Genomic DNA, 15503 nt, shown 5'->3' with positions numbered 1-15503 from the left:
CCCAACCCGGGCCCCCTGACCAATCCGTGTAGCCGTCAATCAATGAGAGATAGTCATTCTTACCAATCAGAGTAATGCATTTGTTTGATTGAAGTTTATTTTGGCCAATGGAAGAAGGTAGTGTTTGTGTGACAGTTGAAAGATATACTATTGACCAATAGATTGTCGAGTTTTCAGGAGAAAAGGCGGGTGTTATGGGCAGTCAAAATTATGAGCTGCACCAATTATACTCATGCTTGACTTTCACTGACTTGAAGCTTGCCCAGTTAGAAATGGGAAAAGCACATCAATCAAAAGTAATTGACAACCATTTCGATCGATCAACCCGACATTACTGTATTAGTTTTCTAATTCTACAGGAAACTGAGAAGGATACAGCACGTGCGATGTCTTCCCTCAAAACGATTTTAAAGGCGATAGCAATTTCAGTAATTCAGTCAGCCCATCTGTCTCACTCCGTCAAAAACTAAATGCTTTAATTCTCTGAACATAACATTTTGGAGAGTTTCACAGTTGGCCTTGTGACCATATACATGATAGAAATAGCTAAAGAGAGAGTATAGTTTGACTGTTTGGCAATGCATTTTGTTTTCTTGAAGAGTATAAAATCGTTACTGAACAATCTAAAAAGTATACGTTTTAAAAACCTCTGAAACATTGCATGTTTAAAAATGGCAGTATTTTATTCCATCTCTGTATTCCCCCAAAAATGGTCATCTGAGCTATGGGCTTTAAAAGAAGAGTTCACAAAAAAGTTACAATTTTCTCATCATTTATTTACCCTCATGCCATCCCAGATGTGTATGACTTTCTTTTTTCTGCAGAACACAAAGAATATCTCCATATATTTTAGAAGAATATCTCAATTCTGTAGGTCCATACAATGCAAGTGAATGATGACCAAATCTTTGAAGCTCCAAAAAGCACATAAAGGCAGCATAATAGTAACCCACATGACTCTACTGGTCTAATCAATGTCTTCTGAAGCAATCGAATCGGTTTTGGGTCAGAAAAGACCAAAGTATAAAAAAACTTTCAGTATAAATCTTGCCATCGCAGTCTCTAGGAGCGATCATTATTTTAGGCTTCCTAGTGCTTGAAGCATACGCAGTGCGCTAGATTCCGCTAGGAAGTGTAATCAAGCTTGAAATCATGATCGCCAAAGAGACTGATGTCAAGATTTACAGTGAAAAGTAGTTATATTTTGGTCTGTTCTCACCCAAAACTGATTGGATCACTTCAGAAGACATGGATTAAACAACTGGAGTTGTATGGATTACTTTCATGCTGTCTTTATGTGCTTTTTGAAGCTTCAAAGTTTTGGTCACCATTCACTTGCATTGTATGGACCTACAGTGCTGAGACATTCTTCTAAAAATATTTTTGTTCTGCAGAAAAAAAAGCCATTCACATCTGGCATGAGGATGAGTAAATGTTGAGAGAATTTTTATGTTTTTGTGTGAATTATCCCTTTAAATAAAACAATCAAGTTAGAGCACTGCTGAGTTTATATTTAGAAAAATCTAAATTGTAAGGCAGATTTGATTTGTTAAAAAAAATGTGGTCATGACATAATCCCCATACTTCAAATTGTGTTATTGAATGTGTTTTACTATTATTCTAAAATGTGGAAAAAAGTAATAATAAAGAATGAGTGGCTCTAAAATTTTTGTGTGTGAGTTTGGGGCAGCATCCCTTTCAAAAAAGTAATGTGGTCGTACCAGTGGCATAACTATAGGAAGCGCAGGGTTGGTAGCCGCCCTAGGGCCTGGGGTGAATGATAAAAACAACCGTGGGCCCAACGGGTGATAAAAACACCAAGGGGCATGAATTAAATTGTAATCATAAATAATAAGTCATCAAGTGCACCACCACTTATTTTAAAGTTTACTTTGTCTTTTACTCAAAATACAGTTCAAGTGGTCTTATCAGACTGAAGGAGTTACAGTCAGGGAAAGGACAAATAAAGGGGTCACACACTCCCCCCCAGGGACAGGGTGCCTGTTGGGAAAAGAAAGAAGAACCAAACAGAGGAGAAGGATTCACAAACTGGCCAGTTCAAAAACTCCAGTGTAATATTCCATAAGTAACCTACAGATGAAGGCTTTTGCTAGTACCCCAAAGCAAATGCCCTCGTTCCTATTTTTTGTTTAATTTATTATTATTTTTTAAGTCCACTGTAAGATGTCCACTGTGAAGTTTCAAGTCCATTGTCTATCTTTCAGTCTCTGGATTTATTTGCCTGCTCAACATATACAGTATTCCAGCACTCCTCTGTATTCCCTCTGTCTGTGTATTGGTCAAAGAGGAGGGGCCAGTCTGCTGATGTTCATTGGCTTCTGCTGGAAGACTGGCAGAGTGTTGGAGCAGAGCTGTGCACCAGGTAGTGTCCATGTGCTGTTCCATCTATTATCCACACACAGCAATTAAAAAAAAAAAAAACAATCAAATTTTTTGTTTTAGTTTAAATGTGGAATAAAACCGCTAAACATGTGGCAGGCCATGGAGCATTTAACAGTTACATAATGTATGTAGAACAATCAAATGCATCACTGCTTCAAGTACTTACGGTGAAAAGGACCGATCTCGCTATGTTTCAGACTCGGCTTCCTGTTCCACACCTGCTGCCTGGCGCATGCCTTTGATTGACAGGTACATCTCTTCCTCTGGGTCATAGTAATAGAACTTCCTCAGGTAGACAATGAGCGGTCTAGAATAAGAAAGAAAAGTTAAGAGTTTATTGACACTTTGTAAACAGCTATGCTGTAAAATAATGTAAAGAATGAGGTGGTCATACTTGGGGAGGGGCAGCTCCTGGATGTGGTCTATGCGGACGAGTTGTCGGATGCAGAAACGGCACAAATGCTGGAGTGATTTCACATTGCTGAAGCGTGAGACTGGATAGAGCAGCTGCACAGGGGTCGGGGGCAGTCCTGAAACAGACACCAGATCTTTTATTTCTCTAACTGTTTTCGGTTTTTAAATACAAAGTAAACTCTGCCTCTAACATCTGTAAACATTACTCCAGCAACTATTTTAGCACAATGTACTCAGTGTTTTGAATTGGAATTTCAACACTGAAAGGGCTACAAGCATCAATAAACAGAGCTAATAGGGAGCTTTTTATTCTATCTGTTGATTGCCAATGTCCGTTTAGAAGACCAAGATATTTGCAGAGATTTACCAGGTACTCGTGAACGCAGGAAATAGAGGAATTTGCCATTTTTAGAGTGCATGATGGCTCGCTCAATAAATTCAACCACAGAATGGCAGCGATCCTCAAACTTAGGGTGGCACCATAAACTGAAGGTTCCTAAGGAGTAAGAGAAAAACATAATTAAAAAAGTGAAAGTCTATAAGAAAAAACAATTCTGTCAGAAAATAGGTGTGTGAAAACATTTTATAGCTACCTTTGTGTGAACTTTGCCATGTGGTGCCCAATGTGTGTGTGTGTGTGTGTGTGTGTGTGTGTGTGAAGACCACAGTGTAAATGGCCTGGTAAACACCTGGTATTGATGGAAGATTCTGGGTTCAATACAAGTTAAAGGGGTAGTTCAACCAAAAATGAAAATTCTCTCATGATTTATTCACTCTCATGCCATCCCAGATGTGTATGACTTTCTTTCTTCTGCAAAACGCAAATGAAGATTTTTGGAAGAATATTTCAGCTCTGTAAGTCCAAACAATGGATGTGAATGAAATCCACATAAAGGCATCATAAAAGTGATCCATAAGACTCCAGTGGATAAATCCATGTGTTCAGACGCGATATGATGATGGTGTGGGTGAGAAACAGATCAATATTTAAGAATTTTTTTTTATCATAAATTTTCCTCTCTGCCCATTAGGCGGGCAATATGCACGAAGAATGTGAATCACCAAAAATAGGAGAAAGTGAAAGTGAAGGAAAAAGGCCTTAAATATTGATCTTTTCTCACCCACACCTATCATATCGCTTTTGAAGATATGGATTTAACCACCAGAGTCATCTGAAGTACTTTTATGTTGCCCTTTTATGGATTTTGGAGCTTTAAAAGTTTGGCACCCATTCACTTAGATTGTATGGATCTACAGAGCTGAAATATTCTTCTAAAAATCTTCGTTTGTGTTCTGCAGAAGAAAGAAAGTCATTCTTATCTGGGATGGCATGAGGGTGAGTAAATCATGTGAGAATTTTCATTTTTGGATGAACTAACCCTTTAAGCTCATTTTTGGCATAACCACAAAAAAATAAGTTCTACTCACCCCTTCTTTTCTTTAAAAAAGCCAAAATCAAGGTTACAGTGAGGCATTTAAGAGTGAATGGGGCAAGTTTTTGGAGGGTTTGAATGCAGAAATGAGATGCTTAAAAAAAAAAAAAAAAAAAAAAAAAAAGCACTTACAATAATTAATGTGTTAAAACTCGCTTAATATTTGAGCTGTAAAATGTTGTTTAAATTGTTATTTTAGAGTTTTTGGGGTTTACGCAGTTATGTTGTCATGGCAACAAAGGTGCTAAGTTGGATATAAATTTACACAGAAAAGGTTAGTAAGTGATTTCATTACACTAAAATCATGTTAACACTCATATAGTGTTTACATCTTGTGGCTATAGTTTTGAAACAGAGTATTTTAATGTTTACGGATTGCTTCCGTCCACTTTTATGCGTCACTGTAACCCAGATTTTTGCTTTTATTTTAATAGAAATGGAAGAAACTCTACAAGTCGGAATACATTTTGTGGTAATCAACATTATGCCAGAAATCCTGCTGAATGAGCTTATCTTGTAGTGAAACCAGAATATGCCTTTAAAATCCTTCTCAGGTGACCTGATCACAAGTGGTCAGGCAAAACATGTCACCATTTACACCTGGTTGTATTACACATCTCAAATGCATCTTCTGTGACCACTATTGTTCAGCTTTCAAACGAAGGGTCTCTGATTTCATGTCTGCATACATTACATACTATACCATTGTGCTAATGTATGACAGAGTGCAAAAAAGTAGCATAAAAATCAGTGCAGTGTTTCTCCCAATTATACTTACATTTGAATCTAAGCAAAAATGTGACATTTTAAGTAAATGTTTGTTTATTTTAGTGGCATATTCTGTATTAACTGTACTAGAAATCTGCATGCTTCCCATAATCTGTGTCATTACTCATTGCATGTAAATATTAGGCATACTAAAGAGGGTAATGATTGACAGGTGAGTAGTTGGTCCTTCGCTGCTGTCCGGTACACATCAGGAAGAATTAGCATTAACACTACAATTGCAATGTAGTCACGTGTGTCTGACTCCACCAAATGTGGTTTGAGTGATCAGATAACAAAACGTATTGCACCCATTTACACCTGTATTTAGCTCTGTACACTTGTGGTCGCATCACCCGAGACAGATCTGAATTCAAGGTGTTTGTTTTATACTTATAAGTTAAGTAAATATGAGCACTGTAAGTATGTGTGTTTACCTCTATAGTGCTCCATGCGTGTGTGATGCGTTACTCCCTGTGAGCGAAAGCTGAGGCTAAGGATATATCGTGGGTCTGAACTGTCCCGCACCAAAAATGAGCCATCAGGCTTTCCTCTCAGCTTCATTTCAGCATCCTCCCAGTTCATCGGCCCCCAATACCAGCCACACTACAGACACAAACACACACAATGACCTTCCAACAATGTTTGCAGAGAAAAGCTGCTTATAGAGAAAACACACAAAAACCCGTGAAGTAATGTGGAAAACCACAGGAAGCCACAGTCATTGTTTAGCAAAGTCTATAAATAAAGCAACATGCCGAATGATGATTTCCTATCATGTTATGACTGTCAGTGCTGTAGCATTTTCTTGAACTGACCCGCTCCAGCTCTCTCAGACTGGCAGTGAAGCTGCTGGAATCAGCCCCTCTCAGTGGACAAATAATCGGGGGCGGGGCAACTCTGGCAGGGGCTTGAGTCTCCATTGGTGATGGGGCCGAATGAGGAAGTGCTCGGAAGAAAGCATCTGAGACACAAATGGATAATGTTTGTTAGTACATGAGCAAATATAGGTTTGTGATCAGCAAAGAATGAGTATTGAGTGACTGCTTATTCCTTCTAGGTTTTCTAGAAGTGATCATGAGAGAATAAATGTGTATGCATGCTACATTGGCCCAAAAAACTATTTAAACATTTAAGCCACACCAAAAGGCATAGTTAACCCAAAAATGAAAATACTTTCATCATTTACTCACCCTCATGCCATCCCAGATGTGTATGACTTTCCTTCTTCTGCTGGACACAAAGATTTTTAGAAGAATATTTCAACTTTGTTAGTCCATACAATGCAAGTGAAGAACTCTGAAGGTCCAAAAAGCACATAAAGGCAGCATAAACGTAATCCATATGACTCCAGTGGTTAAATTCATATCTTTAGAAGTGATATGATAGGTGTGGTTGAGAGATCAATATTTAAGTCCTTTTTTACAATAAAACTCCACCTTTCACCAGCTCGACCAGCCTGTGTCGATATACACGAAGAATGCAAATCACCAAAAATCAAAAGAAGAAAAATGTGAAAGTGGAGATTTATAGTAAAAAAAAAAAAAAGGACATAAATATTGATCTTTTTTTTACCCACACCTGTAATTTCGCTTCTGAAGACATGGATTTAACCACTGGAGTCTTATGGATTACTGGGGTTCTGGCCACCATTCACTTGCTTTGAATGGACCTACAGAGTTGAGATATTCTTCTAAAAATCTTTGTTTGTGTTCTGCAGAAGAAAGAAAGTCATACACATCTGAGATGGCATGAAGGTGAGTTAATGATGTGAGAATTTTCACTTTTGGGTGAACTATCCTTTAAGAATGAATCCGTTTCAATCTGCAATGCAAAACAAACGATGCTAAAATCTGACTTCAGAACTAACTTCACTTTTCTCAGCAATTTTTGCAATTACTTTTAAACACCTGGTTTCACAGAAATTTTAGTGGATGTGTGAAGTCAGTTCCCCTGAAGTTCACACAGGTGTCCTACCAGTGTAACCAAAGGTGTATGTACAGTAGTTCATTGATCAACTATGGCCCTGTTCCACTAACATTTGACTTCCAGAAAGTGTTCAAATACTATTTTTCAATCTTCATTTTGAACCATATATCTATTGTTTTATATAATTTATGACCTAACACACTTTTTTATTCAATGACTTGCTTTAAAAGTGTGCTTGTGTTTTTTTTATTTTTAAAACAGATACCACTTTTTTTGTCAGTATTTACAGTTTATGTTGCTTAAGTGTCCAAAAACTTTTTGGGGCCACTGTACGTCAAATCAATTAGTCATATCTTTGATATTATTCTTGAGAACACAAAATCTAAGCATTTTGATTACTTATATCTTAAAAATGAATTATGTTGTTACATCAAGACACATTGTACAGAAGAACTATAACACAGATTATGTGTAAACTCTGCAGTATCTCACTCTCACTTCCTCTCTTTACAAACGCACATTAGTCACACCACCTTTTTTCATCAAAGTGCAAAAGGAAACCACAGGGTCAACCAAAGCCTTTGTTAAACAAAGCAATACATGCGACTGGAGGCATGTATTGTCTTTGCCTTTCACCAAGTTCACAAAGTGTTTCATGGAGTTAAGGTGCTTCTGAGGGCAGAGCACATGACAGTCAGTCCACAAAGAGGAGAGGAAGGTTTGGAGTCTGCTCTCAGAACCAGAAAGGCTCCCTAAAACACCAACACACACTGCCCCCTCCACTGCACCCAAGTCTTACCATTGAGGCTGAGACTATGCTGGATGGTAGCGTGGAGAGGGGGAGGAGGAGGAAGAGGCAGAGGGAGAGACTGCAGGGAGGCCCCCATTACACTCACTAGGAAAGGCCCAGGCTGCGGCCCACCTATATCGTCTGGAAGAGAGCAGGAGGGAGGGTTCAGAGCCAGGAGAGTATGGAGATGTCACAGAAAAGCAATGGAGTGAAACACAGGAGTAAAGAGAAGGTTGAACTCTATTAGACAGAGGCAGGTGCCCAAGGCTAAGAAGAGGAATCAGAACATGACTGAATTTAACTCTCATACTCAGCTTCAGAGCAAAGGGTCAGCAAAATCTTTCTTGAATATATTACCAAAAATAGACTTTAAAAAATGCAGCCGGATTTCAGAAGATTTAGATTATACTGTGCAAACCACAGTATCGGATCAAATCTAGGCTAATACGAATATTACATTCAATGACTTGTGCTTTATAGGGAACATTTATGTATGAAGAATGTGTCATTTTGCCAGTCTGAACCATAAAGCAGCAAGACAAATCCTCCAATTATGTGACAATAGCTTATCCTCTTACAGCACTTTAAGAGAAAGACACCATGACAGGAGGCATATCACACATGAACTGCAACCAGTGGAAACAACATGGATATCAGTTAGCACAAATCCATACACCGATGTGTACATTCAATCACACGCTCACGAAAAATTTATTTCATTATGATTGTGAAGAGATGAGGTGGAGAATTTTGTTAACCCAGAAGACATGAACCAACTTCATGAACTAAATGAACTAAACCTCTACCACCTACCAGTACTGTAGCATAAATGTACAAATTGTTCACCTACACATAATAAAGAATCTGCCTCCTAGTCCAAACAGAAAAGACTGAATAACACCAATAATCCCACATACCTAATCCTCTTCTCTCACTGATGACAAAGAACGCTTCATCATACATAAACATACAGATCTAATACCTATATATCTAGTATTGAGATTATTTGCCTTCAGTCCCAGATCCCACACTACGACACTGAAGCTGATAAACTAGCAAACTGCATCAACTGTGAAGATGCTTCACATCACTCAAAACAGAACTAAGTGTGCCAAATATTGGTGACCACACTTTTTTTATGCTTGCAGAATGTAATCTGAGACCATGAAATGAAAAGAATGAAATGACTGAAGTCAGAATGAAAAAGGGGAAATGAAAGGAGGAAGTGAAAGAATAGACATGTGGGTTTGAGGTCACTCACAAGTGTGGAAGTATAGAAGAGAAACTGGAAGTATAGAAGATGGGGCAGCAGTACAAAAAATAAAAGGAATATACTAAGGGGGTATATAGGGGATCAGGGGAGAAAATTGTAAAAAGTGTAAAACAGATGGAGATGTGAAAGCCAAAAAAACGAAGAAGAGCACTAATGCAGGAGATCAAAGTGGTTATGTGTGAACGTGTGTAGAGGGGCTCACCTAGCAGACTGAGGCTTCGGCGTGGAGGTGGTGGAGGTGTGGGAGGGTGAGGGGAGTTCCTCTCTCTCTGGGAGATGTCCACATCAACCAAGGACACAGTCTCTCCTGGAACCAGAGCGATGGTACGAACAGAACTTATAAGGATGACATTAACAACATTTCTTACAATAATTTAGCTTAATTCCTAAAATTGGCCTAAGATTAGACTAACCTCACCCAAATCATGTGTCTGTGTTATTATGTTCCCCGTACGCACTGTGTAAGCTCATTAGTGGTTTATCAGTATTAATCAACTGCCTAATATACAGTTTTTTATGCAAGGATCCCTTAAGCTTTCACAGCACTATCTTCCCTTAAATCTTCTTTTTATAAGAGATCTGTTTACCTGTAAAAAAAGGAGCAAAAGTGGCTGCAGAGAAGGCACTTTGTGCCCTTGTTAGTCCAGGTTGGCTGTGGGAAGGAAAATGTAATGGTAAATATAATAGTTTGAGAAAGCAGGTATATTTAGGCTACAAAAACAAAAGTCTATAGTTAAAAGAATAGTTCATACAAAAATGTCATTATTTACACACCCTCATGTTGTTCCAAACCAATATGACTTTCTTCTGTGGGACACAAAATATGTTAAAAGATTATAGCCTCAGTCACAATACACTTTCACAGCATCTTTTTACCATTCAGTGCCCTGTAATATCTAATGTTGTCATTACTGGAAAAATCAAGTTGTCTTAATTAAACATTACATGAAATGTCAAGTTTTGGGCTCATAACTCAAATATATACACTGGCGGTTAAAAGTTTGGAACAATGTACAGATTTTTCTCTTATGGAAAGAAATTGGTACTTTTATTCACCAAGGTGGCATTCAACTGATCACAATGTGTAGTCAGGACATTAATAACGTGAAAAATTACTATTGCAAATTGAAAAAAATTCAGAACTACTTCAAAGGGTTCTCATCAAAAAATCTTCCACGTGCAGCAATGACAGCTTTGCAGATCCTTGGCATTCTAGCTGTCAGTTTGTCCAGATACTCAGGTGACATTTCACCCCAAGCTTCCTGTAGCACTTGCCATAGATGTGGCTGTCTTGTCAGGCACTTCTCACGCACCTTACAGTCTAGCTGATCCCACAAAAGCTCAGTGGGGTTAAGATCCATAACACTCTTTTCCAATTATCTGTTGTCCAATGTCTGTGTTTCTTTGCCCACTCTAACCTTTTCCTTTTGTTTTTCTGTTTCAAAAGTGTTTTTTTCTTTGCAATTCTTCCCATAAGGCCTGCACCCCTGAGTCTTCTCTTTACTGTTGTGCATGAAACTGGTGTTGAGCGGGTAGAATTCAATGAAGCTGTCAGCTGAGGACATGTGAGGCGTCTATTTCTCAAACTCGACTTGTTAGAGCCAGTTGTCCTTTGTCTTTGAAGACTAGTGTACCCCTTTGTATGAAATCTTCAGTTTTTTGGCAATTTCAAGCATTGTATAGCCTTCATTCCTCAAAACAATGATTGACTGACGAGTTTCTAGAGAAAGCTGTTTATTTTTTGCCATTTTTGACCTAATATTGACCTTAAGACATGCAAGTCTATTGCATACTGTGGCAACTCAAAAACAAACACAAACACAATGTTAAGCTTCATTTAACGAACTAAATAGTTTTCAGCTGTGTTGGCAAGTGATTTTCTAGTACCAAATTAGCAATTTATCACGATTACTCAAGGATAAGGTGTTGGAGTGATGGCTGCTGGAAATGTCTAGATTTGATAAAAAAAAATGACTTTTTTCAAAAAGTGATGGTGCTGTTTTTTTACATCAGTAATGTCCTGACTATGCTTTGTGATCAGTTGAATGCCACTTTGGTGAATTAAAGTACCAATTTCCTTCCGAAACAGCAAAATCTGTACATTATTCCAAACTTTTGTTCCTTGAACTTATCTTAAATCTATACACTTAAGATTTTAAGTGTTAATAACTCAAATGATTGAGGCTATCGGAAATACCCATACCCATACACAGTTATGTTCATTGTACATGAACACCAAGTTAAGTGAACTTAATTACACAAGTTTTTGAGACACAATTACTCAATTCAATTGAGGTAACGAGTTTATTCAATCAATTAAGTAAAGTCAACTTCTTAGGTTTTTCAGTGTGAAATTGAAAGATGACTGATGCTAGAATTCTGCTCAGAATCTCCTTTCGTGTTCCACAAAAGACAGTAAATCATTCGGGTTTCGAACAAGGTGAATGAGTGAATGATGACAGAATTTTCCTTTTTGAACGTTACTATTCTGTCCTGTATTAAAAGTTTAGTGGTATTTAGTCTGTCGTGTATTATGCATTAAAGGTATACACATAATCATAAGACTGATGTTTACAATGTCAGTCTGCTGTAAGGAGGGTCAAACACTCACCTGCCCGCGTCTTCTGCCCCACCACTCTGTCCTGACATGTCAACTAAACTGCCAGCTGAGGATATGGAGAACGTAACTGAAGGTCTTTTGTCCAAAATGTTGTTAGAGCCACTACAGCTTTTAGTTCTGAAAAGTTTACTCAGGCGGATTTTAAGTGACCCCTTCCTGGATTTTCCTGGTACTTTCAGAGTCTTCTCTCCTACGCTCGCCCCATGCGCTCGAGACGCGCTTCTGTCCGCCCGGGACTTCGGAGTGGATGCCTGGCTGGAGCACGGGGTGTCCTGGCTCGGTTCGGACGGTGGTGATAGGACTTCGGGCGTCAGTTTGTCGGTGGTGGTGTCACCCTGAGCCCTGGTGTTTACCGAGTCTCGCAACAAACAACATAGCCGCGATTCACTACATGCCGGCGAACAAAGTCCCCTTGAGACCCCCATGGCTTGTCCGGACAGTACCGACGGGAAACATTTGAGTGTAAACGCACCTGGCATCGTGTTCACCATGTCCCTCTGCCCGTGCTCCAGATTGTGTGACTCAGTCTTTTGACAGGTATTGATGCCCAGGCCATTCACCTCTTCTGACCCGAGGCCCTCCAGCACCAGCAGCGCATCACTGGTCTCGGTCGGGTCCTCGCCTTGTCTGATTCCAGCCGAACCGAGAACGCTTTGACATGAACAGTGCGGCAGCTCGCCGTCTTTGAGTAAAAATTCGGTTACCGGAGCAACTCCCAGCTCCCCGAATTTCCTCGCAAGCTCTAACACAGGACCGTCGGGTAGCTGGAGTTGCCGCTGCGCCGTTGTGCAGCTCCAGCCGGGCTCTGTCACCGAAACAGCGTTGGTTTTATCCGCTACAGGCAGCCAGTCTTTTTTGTCTGTGATCAAACGATGCCGGTGGCAGAGCTCTGCTGCCTCCGTATCTGCAGCAACCGTCGGCAGCTTGTGCTGTGGATGCAGCGTCCATGTAGGAGGATGCTGAGCATCCACGGCGCTGAACATGTTGTTATTGATGCTGCCGCTAGACTCGGAGGCAAGCACCGCTTGGTCCTCAAAAGCCCTGACTTGACGCTGATCATCCGAATTATTTTCAGCAGAGTCTCTAGATATGTTTCGGAATACCAACAGCTGAGGCCCTATTCCGCCTCTGTGGGTGAGATCGTAGCCGTGGGCCTCGGTCGAATGAAGCGCGGGAGGCGGTACAGACAGCGAAGGTCTAGTCGCCATCACTCCAGTGTCAGGTGCCTCCGTTCCGCTGGCTTGCGGAGCTTTGTTCACCGCTGAGATGTGGCCGTGTCGGGCAAGGCCGACCATTTGATTCTGTGTGCATTCAAAGTTACCCTTAATACCTCCATGAGCCAAGACCTCCTGCACTGTCGACGACAGATTCCCATTCTCCTCGTCCAAGCGGTCATCCTCGGCCGCGGAGACCAGGCGCATTAAGACAAAATCGGGAGACATATCTTGCGCGTTGTTCATTATTATTCCTCAATATACTGAAGGAATGAGCGATATCAGCGTTTCACATTGCTCCAGTCATAAGATATCGGTTGTCTAACGGTAATAGGAGTCTAATCCTCTTGGTGTTAGTTAGCCCACTCACTCACTCACTCACTCACTCACTCTCCGCTAGACAATTAGAGAATATAAACTCTATTTCTCGCGCTCCTTCAAAACTGCGCAAGTTAGCCTTCGCACGGACCCCGGTGATTTTCATATATCAGCGTCGTTTAATGTCCGGCCTCAAAAATCTCCACGGGCCTTTGCAGGGTCATACATAACGCTTCATTTCACGGAATCCTAACGGCGTCTGTGGTCATATTACGGTCTCTACGGCACACAGCGAGGCCCCACCCGCGCGCTCACTTCCGCAAATTCGATGCGTTTCGCGTTTGGTCTTATCGGTGCCATTGCTGTCCACTTGGCTGCAGGCTATGTGTTATCCCCCTTAGTGATGTGCACCGTGGTGTAATGAATTTTTTTTCTCACGTCCTGCTGTCCACACAGATGTCATTTACCGCGCTGTTGTCTGGAAGATGGCCTGCGCTTATCAACTGATGTTTGTTATGGTTCATAAATTGTCTCCTCCTAATTTGAGCAGAATTGGAACTTTTATAGCTCTAGTCAGTTTACTTAGGAGACCTAGTATACTTATTTAAAACATCATGTAATTTATAAGGCCAGTAAATTAAAGCAAGAGAATATCATCATGTTGCACATTGCATTTTCAATATAGGACTATATTTTGTGGCATAAATAAATGCATCTTACTTATAAACACTATATTCATATATAATATATATGCACATTAACAGACATAGAGAGACAAAACAGTTATTGTTTACATTCATCCATTGTTCCGTGGTCAAGACTTAATCTGCGCTATATTTGTATTGCATGTGTAAAGCAACTGCTTTGATGGGCCGGATGATGTCGCTGTACACAAACATTTACACATTTTGACAAGCCCAAAGAGCCCTTTAAAACCTACAATCTCATAACACAAAGAGTTTATGGTTTTTATTACAGTGAAGGGTTTACACAAACATTCAGAAGAAGAAAATATGTTTTCACTGAATCTCATTTGAGAAATATTGAATGCTTTAACATCCTCTGCTATTAAATAATTGAATGCACACAAAACTGAACACACTTGTCTATCCCTAAAATCATGTTCACAATTTTGGCTTTGACAGTTGTGTGCATGTATATAGATACACATATACGTATAATACATACACACAGATACAGCCTCTGCAGTCCTGAGTGGGGGTGGGGCCTCACAGGAATGAGTGTTGAAACTCAGTACCCTGTTGCCATGGCACCACAACAAGGATTTGCCTGCATTACCCAGTATGACTGGATATGTCTGAATCATCTTTTTCATTCTCTCTGTCTTTCTTTCTCTTTCTCTTTCTCTCTTCTCTCTCTCTCTCTCTCTCTCTCTCTCGCTCGCTCTCTCTCTCTCTCTCTCTCTCACACACACACACACACACACACACACACACACACACACACACACAGACACACACACACGGACAGAGATTCATTCATTCAGTGCACATGTGGAGCATGTTTTTGCTTCTTTTATTTTTTTGTTTCCTTGTTTGAAGATCATATTTAAATTTTTTGTCAGAGATTAAACTTTTAGTGCATATCTTCTGACAGACAGATGCATGCTTATAAATTGCTGTAGGCACACAAATGCACATGCTCACTGTCACAGATGCACAAACTCACACACATACACAGTCCTTAAAAAGACCACTCATGGCTGACCCAGCCGGGGAGTGTTGGGTTAATCCACAAAGCGGTGAGATTCTGATGCCTACACTAGCAGAGCGGATTACCCTCCCATTCTCTCATCCATCAGCCCATCCTCATACACACACTCATAACAATCCAACATTAACAGATGTGCTTCTCTCCACACTCAGCACTACCGGGAGATTGGAAGAGCGAGAAAGGGAGAGAGAGAGATTTACAGGAGGACTGCAGAGAGAGTGTGAGGGAGAACCAGTGACATTTGTTTTTTACTCTGATTTTTTTCTGGTCTCTGTCTGGTTTCTCTTAGGCTGATGGACTCCATGCTGGATGATGATCAGTCTCTTTGTTGTCATAGCAGCATCTGAGACCTCAATTTTGCAGCAGCATCATCTTGATTAGCTTTATCCAAGAAGCAGCTGTCAGCGTACGAACCAACAGATACACTGGGCACAGGAGAGTATGAAACTTAAGCTTTGCCTCCTTTGAGCTTCATCTTCAGCTTTGAAAATGTGTAATGTATGTCAGTCTGTGCATGCACATTCATATCTGTGTGAAACCTAGACGCTGGTGGCAGCAAAGTACGGTACAACCCCACTCCACTATTACCACTGACACCTGCTGCAGCGTG

The 15503-nt window shown here is 40.2% G+C and overlaps 1 protein-coding gene across 2 annotated transcripts; it reads right to left on the bottom strand.

Moving 5' to 3' along the window:
* Positions 1-1379: 1379 nt before the first annotated feature.
* LOC127428364 (suppressor of cytokine signaling 7-like) lies at positions 1380-13461 on the bottom strand. 2 transcript variants are annotated; one of them, XM_051676700.1, is made up of 10 exons: positions 11619-13461; positions 9595-9659; positions 9210-9314; positions 7744-7875; positions 5834-5979; positions 5453-5621; positions 3185-3313; positions 2798-2933; positions 2570-2710; positions 1380-2406 (listed from the first exon to the last, which is right to left on the bottom strand). In XM_051676700.1, the coding sequence occupies exons 1-9, from the start codon at positions 13085-13087 to the stop codon at positions 2590-2592; spliced, it is 2472 nt and encodes an 823-aa protein (XP_051532660.1). In that variant the 5' UTR covers positions 13088-13461; the 3' UTR covers positions 1380-2406; positions 2570-2589. The 2 variants fall into 2 exon arrangements, with proteins under 2 accessions (XP_051532660.1, XP_051532661.1); XM_051676701.1 differs by lacking the exon at positions 7744-7875 and having other exon boundaries at positions 1382-2406; positions 11619-13458.
* Between the last annotated feature and the right edge of the window lie 2042 nt (positions 13462-15503).

This window comes from Myxocyprinus asiaticus, chromosome 37 (assembly GCF_019703515.2).
Source record: "Myxocyprinus asiaticus isolate MX2 ecotype Aquarium Trade chromosome 37, UBuf_Myxa_2, whole genome shotgun sequence".
NCBI lineage: Eukaryota > Metazoa > Chordata > Actinopteri > Cypriniformes > Catostomidae > Myxocyprinus > Myxocyprinus asiaticus.
This window is presented reverse-complemented; position numbering and strand designations above follow the sequence as displayed.

Bases quoted from the DNA above. Each gene is read 5' to 3' on its own strand.
- LOC127428364 (XM_051676700.1), bottom strand. From the start codon at position 13,087: ATGAACAACGCGCAAGATATGTCTCCCGATTTTGTCTTAATGCGCCTG. The intron at 7,876-9,209 runs GTGAGCCCCTCT...GCTCTCTTCCAG, and splicing joins CCGAAGCCTCAGTCTGCTAG to ACGATATAGGTGGGCCGCAG. The intron at 3,314-5,452 runs GTAAACACACAT...CTTACTCCTTAG, and splicing joins ACGCATGGAGCACTATAGAG to GAACCTTCAGTTTATGGTGC.